The 12,671-nt window shown below is 39.7% G+C and overlaps 1 protein-coding gene across 3 annotated transcripts in view; it reads right to left on the bottom strand.

Annotated features, from left to right (window-relative positions):
• Positions 1–6,646: 6,646 nt before the first annotated feature.
• Positions 6,647–12,671, bottom strand: part of GNG12 (G protein subunit gamma 12) — a 124,388-nt gene continuing 118,363 nt past the window's right edge. For all 3 annotated transcript variants that reach the window (XM_081305675.1, XM_081305676.1, XM_081305674.1), the window contains 2 exons: positions 12,420–12,538; positions 6,647–10,724 (listed from right to left, as the gene is read on the bottom strand). In XM_081305675.1, coding sequence (XP_081161801.1) covers positions 10,599–10,724; positions 12,420–12,512 — 219 coding nt within the window. In that variant the 5' untranslated portion in view covers positions 12,513–12,538 and the 3' untranslated portion in view covers positions 6,647–10,598. The remainder of the gene's footprint in view (positions 10,725–12,419; positions 12,539–12,671) is intronic.

The raw sequence follows: 12,671 nt of genomic DNA, 5'->3' as shown, positions 1-12,671 counted from the left end.
TCTTGGATTTATTATGCTGTTTCAGAGTCTTGCATGACTGTTAAAAATGTCCACCGGGCAACAGACAAGTCTGATGTTTGGACAAGAGATTGGGGCTAGATGTTTAGATGAGGTCATGGAAGCTAATGGAAAAGAATGGTGAGTTTATGGAAGAGGATGATTCATATTGTTGAAGGAGTTCATGAGGCAGGGACTGAAAGACTTCATTGAATTTAGAAAATAGTAGTTCACTGGTCATTCAGTTGTGAGATCAGTTTCATTACAACAGTGGAGGTAAAAGCCAGATTATAGTTCCTTGAGAGGATGAGAAAGGAGACCACATATAGAAAAAAAAAATTAGGGCTGGGGCTATAGCTCAGTAGTAGAGTGCTTGCCTGTCACGTGTGAGGCACTGGGTTTGATCCTCAGCACTACATAAAAGTAAATAAATAAATAAATAAATAAATAAAGATGTGTGTCCATCTACGATTTAAAAAATTTTTTTAATTTTTTATTTGTTCTTTTTATTTGTTCATGACAGTAGAATGTACTTTGACATATCATACGCACCTGGAGTATGAGTTCTGGTTTTGATGGTTGTACATGACGTGGCGTTACCCTGGTCGTGTATTCATATGTGAACATAGGAGAGTTAGGTCCAATTCATTCTTTCCCACCCCCACTCCCTCCTTTCCCTTCATTCCCTTTTGTCTAATCCAGTGAACTTCTATTCTCTGCCCCACCCCCACCCATACACACACATTGGAAAAATTCTAATAAAAGGTCAGAAGAGAGGAGGATAAGTGAAGAGCTGGAGGGCTTGGACTTGACTAGGAGGGACCCCTCAACCTGTGAGCCTGATGGCAGGTGGCTGTGATAGAGGTGTGGGGATGTGGGGAAGCAGGAAGTTTTAAGAATTCAGGTCAGATGGCATGTGTGTGCATGGGTGTGTAGGTATGTGTGTGTGTGTTCTGGTGTAGAAGACATGGGTACTTGGAGGGTGACAAAAGTTTAGATTGGAGGAGTTGAACAAACTCTAACAAAAAAAAATAATTATGGAATATCTGTTAAGGATCCAGCAGGGATTAGAAATACTACCACCACTTTTCCTCAGCTATAATTTATTCTCCGTGTTCATTCTAATTATCTTCCTGATAACAAAGGTTATCATGTTAAGACTCTGCTTAAAATCTCTACCCACACCATATAATTCAACGCAAACTACTGATTTGACCCAACCTTCCTTTGCAACCTCATCAACATTGCATATCTCCTCTGTAAAGATCTCTGTTGTCATGACACCCTGGCTTTTTGAGAATTTAGTGTTTTTGGGTTTTTTTTTTTTTTGTATATACTATTTTCATGCTGAGATTATTCTTCATCAACAAACTCCTATTCATCCTTCAAAACCCAACTGATATTTTACCTCTTCTGTAAAATCCTTTCTGACTCATTCAGGCAGAGCAACATCTTAGCATCTGCCACATTTCTTAGTAATTTATGTTTTCCTCCTACAGCCCACTCCCCTTATTCCCATCCAAACTACTCTGAGAGCTCCTGTCTTCACTGGGTTTATCCTGGGACACACCTACACAGTGCTAATAGGAGCTACTATAGTCCTAGTCACAGCTCAACAAACAAAAGAATTTCTCTTTGTCCCTTCTAAAATCCAAAGGCCCCGTCATTCACATTACCAAGTGTGCTATTTTTCTTTTGAAGTTATGTTTTACAAACTTATAAGATGATGATACTTTAGTTTCCTGAAGAACTTTCCTCAATTAATTCTGCAAGTTACAACATGTTGATAGTCAACTTTCTACAATTCATTTTTCCTTAAAAGATCTTCTCCAGGACTGAGGGTGTAGCTCAGTGGTAGAGCGCTGGACGAGCATGCACAAGGCCCTGGGTTCAATCTCCAGCACTGAAAAAAAATAAAATTCTTTCCAGTCCTGCTGAGAAGTCAGTAGCTGAAGTATCAGGAAATGATTCTTTAAATACCTTTTAAATACCTCTAATTACACACAGCAAACCTACATACCCTTCTCTGACTTCATACCCTGGACTTTGGTTTTTCTCCTGATTTTCAATTCAATGAGGAAAATGTGAAATGGCTTACAATAGAGATGAAAAAAAGAAAAAAAAAAAAAACCCAAACTGAAAAATGAGTTGTTCTCCCTCCTCAGATTTATGTAAAAATTTAGAATTGCAAGAAACATTAAGTATCACCTAGACTGAATCCTTGTTAATAGATGAGGAAACAAAACTAGAGGTCATGAATGTCCTCAGGTCACACAGAAAATCAGTGGCAATTGGACCAGAACATATATTTCCTATTTGTAAGGTACATTAGTGCCCCTTTGTCCAAGGTTTCAATCAAGGTTAGAAAATATTAAATTGAAAATTCCAGAAATAAGCAGTTTATAATTTCATTTTTATTATAGTATTAATATTTGCATTGTAAGCACTTTGTTTTATTATTAATTGCTATTATGAATCTCTTACTGTGCCTAACATGAATTTATAATAGATATTTATGTATAGAAAAAACATTTTATATAGAGGGTTTGGTATTATCTGTAGTTCAGGAAACCACTGGGGTCTTGGAACATATCTGCCAGGCACAAAAGGGGAATTGTATGTTTTCTTTCTCTTAAATCATACTGACTATGATGAAAGATTCAGGTTTCTATGCTTTTGGATCTCTCCAAAAGAGATTCTCTTTCCTCGTGTGTAAAGTAGGGATAATAATAGTAGCTCCCTCCTGGATTTGTGGTGAGACTTACATGAGTTAATAGATGTAAAATGCTAAACACAGTACCTGGTCATAGTTAATGCCTGGAGTACATTACTGTTTATTTTTACTAGTAAACACATTACTTTTTTTTTTTTTCGGTCCTTGGAATTGAACCCAGGGGCACTTAACCACTGAGCCACATCCTTAGCTCTTTTTATTTTGAGACAGAGTTTCATTAAGTTGCTTAGGGCCATGCTAAATTGCTGAGGCTGACTTTGAACTTGCAATCCTGCCTTAGCCTCTCAGTTCCTGGGATTATAGGCATGTGCCTGGCCCAAGATATTACGTTCTTGATTATGAAAAAACTTGATTATTAAATAACTTGTTTGTTCAACTTACCTTACTTGATTGATTTTAAACTTTCCAAAGTTATTTCATTTTTTTTCCTCCCTATTCAAATCATGCATGAAGACAACCAATGGGAATCTGGCTGATATATACACAGGTGTATGAACTTAGGATCTACATTTTTTACTTGTAGAATCGGGCACAACTTTATTTCTCTGAGCATGTTAAATCACATCACATTGATTTCCCTTTGTTTAACAGCTGTGGGGCTTCAATGGGTGGTCACATGCAAAATGCCTGCCTGGTGTCTGGACTTCACTCCAACACCTTGCGCAAATGTCTATGAATATCGACAGGTTGTACAGCCCATATTGAAATGTCGCCAGAAGCACATTTAGAACAAATCATTTCTAATGCACTGGCTATGGGGAAAGCTTTCAAAGTTAAATGTAGAAATGTGAACCTGTGCATTCTAATGGGCAATTCTTGGGTACTGTTCTCAGAAGGGATGTTGGTTTTCTGATATAATGTAAGGCTTCTATATAATTTTTGCCTCATTTAAGTACAAGCTGTACTATTTATGTTTAAAAGAAAATGTTTATTAGTTTCCTTTTTATTTAAGTCCATCTTAGGCGGAAACTTATCACAACTTGTACTAGTTCTAGATTTTTTCTTTTCCTTCTTTATTTTGGCAGTACTGACGATTGAACCCAGGGCACTCTAGCATTGGGCTAAATCCCAAGTCCTTTTTATTTTTTAATTTGAGGCAAGGTCTTGCTAAGTTGCTGAGAGTGGCCTCAAACTTATGATCCTCCTGCCTCACCCTCCTGAGTCTCTGGTACTATAGGCACGCACCATCCTATCTGGCTTCTAGTTTTTTTTAAATATATATATATAATTATACAACTAGTAAGCTAAAAAAAAATAATCTATGGTTGGAGGTGTAGCTTAGTGGTAGAGTGTGTACTTAGCATGCATTTAGCATGCATATACCCCTGGGTTAAATTCCCAACACACACATATAGACACATACTTGTGTATTACCTAAATCTTACATGCCAATTTTAAGAATGTCCCTACTTGGATCCTAGGGAACACTACTGACCCAGTCTGTCAGTGCCTGGCTCAGAGGAAGTACTATTTCTACATTTGTTCTAGGAGTGACTGTTTTATCCCTGTTCCAGACACAAATATGTGAATCCATAGGGCCCTTATTATTTTACATGGTTAATATCCTCTAGGATCAGAGATGTAAGCTCTTCTAGTGAATGAATCTCTCCCTTTTATCACTAAGCAGTATGCATATGTGTGTGTATATAGAAGTGGGGCATAGGGTGGGGAGTAATGAGTTGAGAGGCCAGAAGTAGCAACTTGCACATAATGTCTAGCTGCAAATTTCTCAGACTATCAAGACTGGCATCATATTATCATGTATCTCAATCATTTCAGTTTCTTGCTTCCAAAACAGTATAGACTGTTTGGAAGGAATTAGAGGGATAAGGATGCTTCATATATAATATTCTCAATGATGCCTGAAACTTTGCTATGAACTCTCATTCCTTTGTGTTGAGCATTGTTTGCTCCTCCATAGTTCTGTTTTATTGTGCCAATGGTCTACAGATTGATATATTAAGTCACTAGTACTTTTACCATGAATTTATTTGGACTGTACTTTCCTCCAGGGAAAAGAAAAAATTTGGTTCTGAAAAAATTGACAAATGAGGTGAGGGTTCCTTGGATTATAGCTCATGTTTGCCCAGGGCTGGCTGATAGCTAAATGGCCTTAATAGATTTGAATGGCTCAGATAAGAGGACAGCCATTGGAGTAACAGAAGGTTCATCTGAAGGCAAAGGTCATTTGCTTCTTGCAGTGGGAAAGGGTGGAGTAGCAGGTAGAGCCAAGTTCTGCAAGTCAGCTACAGGAGAAGGCTATGCCAGGTTATGCAGATGGCTGAAGCTGACAGTGGGACCAGGTCTTACAAACATGGTCAGAGCTTAAGCTAAAAGACAGCAAAGGTGGGCATGGACAAGGAGGGAAAAGGACCCAAAAGACTGTCTACTTGGTCCCCCCAAAAGGCTTATAGTGCTACCCATACACTCATTTGTCACTGACCTTGCCAATGAAAAGTTATGATGATCCATGTCCACAAGAGTTGAAAGGCTATATGACAGGAGTCACAACACTAAGCAGCCATCTCTACCTGCTGACTTATTTCTTACTTGTAACATTAAGGCAGTGCACATTTCACCTGCCATATTTCCTTACACACCCCTGCCATCTCATCACCATCCATCCCCCTTTTTGTTTTTGAAACTGGGGATTAAACCCAGTGATGCTCTACCACTAAGCTACATGCTGCCACTATTTATTTTTTATTTTGAGACAAGGTCTTGCTAAGCTGCCCAGACTGGCCTTTTTCTTGCAATCCTCCTGTCCCAGTCTCCTGATTACACCATAGGCCCCACCCCTGGCTTCTATCTTTCTAAAAACTTTTCTATCCAATCCTATCCACCACCCCCAATACAGTTGTCTTCTACTCATAAGAATTTGGTCAGAACTGATGAGAGTGCTTGTAAAAATTGTTGCCTAGTTCTCATAAACATAGGATATAAATTCTTCTTCAGTCCTTTACTAGAATGGGTTGAGTGACCATCTTTTGTTTATACTTTTTTTTTTCTTTTCTTTTTTACAGTAGTGGAGATTGCACCCAGGGTACTCTACCATTAAGCTACACTCACAGTCCTTTTTATTTTGATATAGGGTCTGGCTAAATTGCCCAGACTGGCCTTGAACTTGTGATCCTCCTGCCTCAGCTTCCTGAGTAGCTGGGATTACAGGCCTGAGTTGCTGTGCCCACCTGTTGCCACTCTTTGCACGAGTGTACTGGTTCTCAGAGATGGGCTATCTTTCTAGCTTGATCAGTTCATGATTTGGTGCTCTTTGGCTGCCTCCCTTTTCTTTCCTTTTTGGAAGATGTTGCCTTCCCTTTCTCTGTGGGAAACCCAGCCCAGGGGGAAGGTCAGAGGAGGAGGCAGGGCACCTTCTGCAAGCAGTTGGTGAATATGAGTCACCAGAAGTCTAATGACCTTTCCATTTGTTATCAGTTTCCATGGTCACAGCTGGGTCTCAGGATGGGAAACAGCACTCCAGGCATGAGGAATCACAGCCTCACTCTTAACAACCTCTTCTGCCTCCTTGTTGCTTACTGGATAGGCAGTATATGGGAGACCTTCTGCACACTAGCTTGTGGCCACTTTCGCCTCTTATCTCCCAAGACTTCATGCCAATGCACACAGTGTTTCTTCTGCCTCTCTCAAGCCCCAGTTCATAATGCCCTCCCTTGGAAGCCTTCTCAGAAGGCTCTCTGGTTTGGAGCTGGTCCCTCTTTCTCTTGGGCTCTCAGCACCTGTGCTCACGAGTCCCGGCACTTCTCAGATGGCGCTGTCATGAGTGTGTGAGTGTGTGTCTGTCATTCCAACCCTCTTTGCTCCAGACTCATGTTCTTGGGTTGCTGTGAGTCTTGTTTGTCTTCATGTCACCAGCCTGACCCACATCCCAACAGGTGTTCAAAAAAATTAACTGAATGAATGAAGAGAAAAGGTCTTTTATTAATATATTGAGCAAACACCAGCAAAACGATGCGAGGCACTGACTCAGTAAAGAAAGCAACAGTGCTTTTTAATGAACTTTCTTTCAAATCTGTGAACATGCTAGCTGTGAAGTAAATGCTTTTATTCTTTCCACAGAACATATTTTAAACAATGATCACAGTGTTAAGGTTAATAAGATGCTGGACAGATGAGTAGCCAAAGAACGTTACAAAACAACACAATCTCACCAACAATATATCAAATGCAAATTTACTGAGACATCAAGAAAATAGCTAGAAACATCATTACAGTGACTAAGTCTGTAAAACTAGGGGGAAAAGCACTGTATAACAAAAAGGCCTTTCATAAGCTATCAAGGGAGCACACGTTATAGACAAACCCAGTTTCTATTTGAAGTAGCGTGTAGCACCAACACATTGGCAGGACCAGCAGAGGGGCAGTGGTGTTGAACCAAGGCATCTGGGACAGGAAGGGATCTCAGGGGTCGTCTGCTGCCAGCCCCTTGTTTTACAAATGGGAAAATGGAGGCCCAGAGAGATGAACTGCCTTGTCCAAAGTAAGATGATAACAGGATAGGCTAGAAAATGACTGAGGGCTAAAATACAGGCCCCGACTTTAGGTCAGTGCTCTATTTTGATATACTTAGATAACTCTATTTGATTTAAGGTATCTTTTCCTATTGATCTATTATCATGAAATAAATAGATCAGTACAATTCATACTATACTCTGGTATAGTATACATTCATTTCACCAAGAAACGCCTGACATGTATGGTTGTTATTTACTTCTTGGGCCTGTATATATCTTAAATAAAAATTCAGAGGAATCAGAGGGTACTATCTTAGTTATAAATTGGTTGAAAAGTCAGCATCTGAAGAGAAAATTGGCACTTCTTCCACTATGAAAATTAATCTATGCCTCAAAATTACCGAATTGTTGGTACAAAGTTGTTGTTTTTTTTTTCCTGATAGTTTAAAGATTAGTAAAATAGACACATAGTCCAAACATGGAGCCTGCAAAAAGCAGGCCTTTCCTTTAAAAAGTAAGGTACTTTTCACTTTAATAAGGTAAGGAATTTAAAAACCTGAAATTTTTCTTAGAAAAGGAAAAAAGTATTTAGTCACAACCCATAAATTGTGAACCACCTCATATAGAAAGTATTTCTCTATTAAAAAAAAAAAAAAGTGTTTTTGTAAAATACTTTGGAATCTTATGTTTGGCCTAGCCTATCTTGCCATGGTGATGAGACCTCAACTGGACAGATTTATGATGAACTAATGAAAATATAGGAATGAAAAAGGAACAAGATCACTGTTCACAGAAGCAGCATTACAGACAAAGTATATTGAGTGTATTTAAATAGTTCAATGGGAATGAAGCCAAGAAGCTGCCTGTATATATTTAAGTGTGTCATTACAGTGGTAGCAGAAAAAAATAACACACATTGGCATCTACCATTATCACAAACCAACTGCTGGAGACAGTTTAACTGTGGCTTCACAAGTAGAACAGACCAGATAAATAAAAGTGACTTCTGCATATCATATATATGTATACATATATTATATTTTCCTCACATAGTTATCTAGTTATAAGTAAATCAACATGTGGTTACAATTTCCCCCCTCTTGTGTCAGCATCAAAGGACAATTTGATTCCATTTTTTTTATGAACATGCCCTACACCTGGTTAGGAAATTACATGACATTTATACTCATAGCCTTTATTCTATCTGACTGGTAAAAATAAAATGAAATCTCCTGGGAACTCAAGCCCATTTCTTACTATAACAAACAAATTAACAAATATATAGCAAAACATGCTTGTTTACCGTTAGGCAAAAGACTGTTTTAATGCTAAAGAATAAACTATGCTGACTGCTAATAATGTGCACAAAATGGTATAATAAGAGTGATTTCATGAAAAGATTCTGTAGTAAGCTGTGTTATAAATATTTAAAGAAACATGTTAAAAATTAGAGTGAAAATAAACTTAGTGTTCTGAAACTATCCGTAGAAAAATATACTTATAAAAAAAAGAATGTCTCATTAAGTGAAGCATAAGATGTGAAGTTGTTGTCTTAGTGTACATTTCCAATTTCACCTTTTGAAAGGCAAAAGCTTTCTCTCCTATGCAGGTGCCTGTAATTTACTTGGGACTGAGTATTTTACAGAACCAAGCAGTAGGTGACAAAAGGTTGAGGGCAGTGCCGTGACTTTCACAGGGTCAGTTCACAGTGCTGAGTCGACGGGTGAGTGGGAGGAACAGTGACTACGTTCAAGCCATTTAAAAACAGGACTATATTTACTCACCCACCACCAATGAGCATGATGTTCAAGCCCAGAGCATTGGATTTTAAAAGGTTTTGCTTTTCAGGGCAGATTGTACATAAGTAAGGAAATCATCGTAAGTAATTCTCTCTCAGGGTTGAATCCTCTGTGATTAAGTTTTTAACCCTTCATTAGTAGTTCTTTTTAATGAGCTGAAAGTGGACTAAAGTGTCATATCCTCAGTATGGTTTGGCCCCTAATTAAAAAGGAGCCTTCCTTCCTCTCTGATAAAGTCATGATGCCCCTTTGGCCAGAGGAGATGCATGCCTTTGGCTTCCCCATGGACATCTTGAGGACATATGTCCTATCTTCTCAGAGGAAGGCTGAGAAACTCCATGTCCAGCAGCTGGGACCCTATGGTCCAAGGAGTGTACCACTGAGTCCAAGCCCCTCCTGGGAAGCTTGCAGTTTCCCTTGGAGGGTCTGTGGACAGGCAGGGTTGAAACTGCAGACATCTGAGGAGAGCATGAGTCCTGACACCTTAATGTTTTAAGTCTATTTCTTTCCCACCAAGTCTCATCTTTCTGGGTCTGGGGAGGGGAATGTCACCTCTGAAAATACTCTAGCAGCAGAGGGAGAATACAGGGGAGGCTAATGGAGAAGAAGAGGGGGACAAATTGCAAAGCTGGCCTGAGAAGAGCAGTTGGTTTTTACATGTTTCTGCTCCCCCTGGTCAGGCTCACTGTTCACTATCTTATTTTAATCACCAGGGCAGAAATTTCAGAGGTGTCTTCCCCAGGAAAGCACAGCTGCTACAGTCCTCCTCCAAGGGTCCCCTCCCCTTTTCTAGACTCAAGATGGCCGAAGCCCAAAAGGGTCCCTATGAATTAATACCTTATCAAAGAGCTTTCAGTTCAGTTTCAGTTTTTAATTGGCATGGTTCATCATCACCTAAGAGGTCCAGCAAGTTTCAAGAGAGGAGAGATGACATATCACCTGATCACAATGAATACAATCTTTAGGATGCTTTTTCTTTATTTTTTGCACAATAACTATATGAAAAAGAATTTTTATTCTACCTACACAGCTCAAGATAAATACAACTTTTGGAGTTGAGGAACTGCTGTTACATGGAGAGGGGAGCTTTGATGAGGAAATAAGCTTTGATATGTGTACATACGAAGACATACATATACAAAATACACCCCTTTCCCTTGTACACTATACAGGTTGGCACAAACCTTATTAAGAGCAGAATATGATATAAAGGTTTCAGGACTGAAGTTATCTTGGCATTTTAATTTGACAGGTGCTTAGGCATTTTAAGTCTTAACGTATCTGAATCAACTGAATACATGAAATATATAATTATGTTTTTAAGAAGGCCCAGGCCAACTCTCCTTAAACAATAACCCAAAGTAATACCATAGTTATCAAATGGAAAACAAAGATTGTTATTCTGTATTAAATCAGTAAAGGGTATTTTAAAGAAAGGGCAACTTGGAAAATAAAGACTTTAGAGTCCATTATTCCAAGAGAAGAGCATTTTAGTTATTAGCAGTGGTTACCAAATAAGCTGGAGGCAAATCTCTTCAAGGAGCCGCTCAGGATTTGCTTTGTTGGGAAGAGGCGAGGAACGGTTCCATTCTTCCACTATAAGATGATGCAGGTTTTCTTATCCTTGAAAGGGTTTTCTGAAGTCGGTATGCCTGTCAGCAAAGGGTCACTCCTGGCGTGCTCCTCACAGTAGGACATGAGGTCTGCAGAGGCCTTTGAGACCTGAGGAGACAAACCAAAGCAACAAATAAGGACGAAAATCCTTTATTCAGAACCCTCCAGAGTGTACTGAACGCTAAGCCATGGGGTGGAGACTGATTCAAACAGGATAAGCAGCCTTAGATATCATTCTCATACAACTAGTCAGGTGCAAAGGGATATGGTTTCTGGCAGGGATGGTTTTCCCTAGCCAAGTGATCAGACAAGCTGGCAGGGTTGTCCCTACACGTGAGCACTGAGAATACCACACCAGCCAGCTAGCTGGTATTCCTGCCAAAATACTTAATGAGAGTCTGATCAGCAAAGAAGCATAACCCAAGTAGGGGTGATTTTGAAAAATGAGTGGACTGGGTTCTTAAAAAATGGACCATGTGTTAGATATTATTATTAGAAATGCAAATAAGTTTCAACTGGCTTACAGAAAAAATTATATGTGTGGATGGGGGGATGATATAAGCAAACATGGTGAAATGTTAAGAATTGGCAAACTCTGGTGAAGAGAATATGAATGTTTAGTGTTACAAGTCTTCTTTAGGTTTGAAATTTTTCAGAATCAAAATTGTGGGATGTATCAGGGAAGGAAAAGTTTGTGAATCAAGGGAAGGTTCTATCAGTTCTTATCCAGGTAAAACCAGATTGGAAGCAGAACAGAACTGAATTATTGGCTTGAAGCCAGAACTCTGAAGCCAAGTTGTAGAGCTTCAATATTTACTGTCAGAGGGCTGGGGATGTTGCTCAGTGGTGAGTGCTGGCTTAGTATGTGTGACGCCCTAGGTTCTGTCCCTCGAATGGGGCAGGCAGAATAAAAGGAAAGATTTATTGTTATCTATTAGGTTTGGGGAGATACAAAGGGCAAAACCAGCATAGGAAAATGCTGTGCCCCTCTCCAGCTTAAGTTAGGCTTGGAATATGTCATACCCTGTTTTCAGAAACCTGGGTGGAAGACCCCAGGTAATAATCAGGTCAGGCACCAGGCCACTACGGAGCTCTGCACTCAGCAGCCTGCTGCTTTGAGGACAGGTGACCATCTCCAGTTCAGAGGAATTTATCAGGTGACTGCTTCTGTTCCTAGGAAACAGCCTTAGTCACCACATTCCAGGGTTCTCACTGCCCAGTCCTCTCTTGGAACCAAGCAGGGAAAGACTTCAAAGTCATGTGATCTAAGAAATGCATTCCAGCTCCTCAGTGGGACCTGCCTTCATCCTGGGGGTAGAAAATGGTCTCCAAAGGGTGCACATTTAAAAAGCTATGTTTTCCTAAAAGGAAGACCCTAATTGTTGACTTTAAGGCACCCTCAGATACATTGATACCCTAGAACACTTGATAAACTCCAGATGGATGAGGAGGGTATTTTAGAAATCCCCCTGAAACCCCTCCCTGTCCCAATTTAGAACACAGCAATCATAAGACTTGACCCCTTTCATTTAGGGAAGGCAGGTCCTCTGCAAATCCTGTGCAGGATTTTGTAAACAGGGGTCAACTCAGACTCTGATTCCTCATTTTTTTTTTTTTTTTTTTAATGAGGCCCGGGCTAGGTAAGTAATAAAAATTAATATTGTGAGGCCCTTGACCTGCTCTAGGAAAATCCTGGAAGCAAGCTGGATTAAATGGCACCCTCTTCTCTGACTCATTTCCTCCCAATCTTGGAAGAGCAGCAGGGACCACAGCAGGCATGATTCTGTCCCTTGGGCTCCTTACCTTTATCCTTTCAATGGAAGCTTCTAGTCTCAGCTGCTGCACGGTTCTCCTCGCCTGGGCTATGTTGTTGGTGCTTGCTGTTTTGCTGGACATCTTCAATGGTTGTTCTTCCCTGAAATCTGAAAAAAAATTTTTTTCAAATAGTGAATAACAGTCACCTTTAGGTCATTTAAACATTCATAGAAAATGTGTGTTACTTGAAGGAAAATGGATGCATCTGCCCATCAGCACAGCCTCTTCGAGGCAGTTACT

The sequence above is a fragment of the Spermophilus citellus genome (genome assembly GCF_964194105.1).
Source record: "Spermophilus citellus genome assembly, chromosome: 9".
NCBI classification, from domain to species: Eukaryota; Metazoa; Chordata; class Mammalia; order Rodentia; family Sciuridae; genus Spermophilus; species Spermophilus citellus.
Note: the sequence above shows the minus strand (reverse complement) of the source record. Positions and strands in the feature narration are given on the sequence as shown.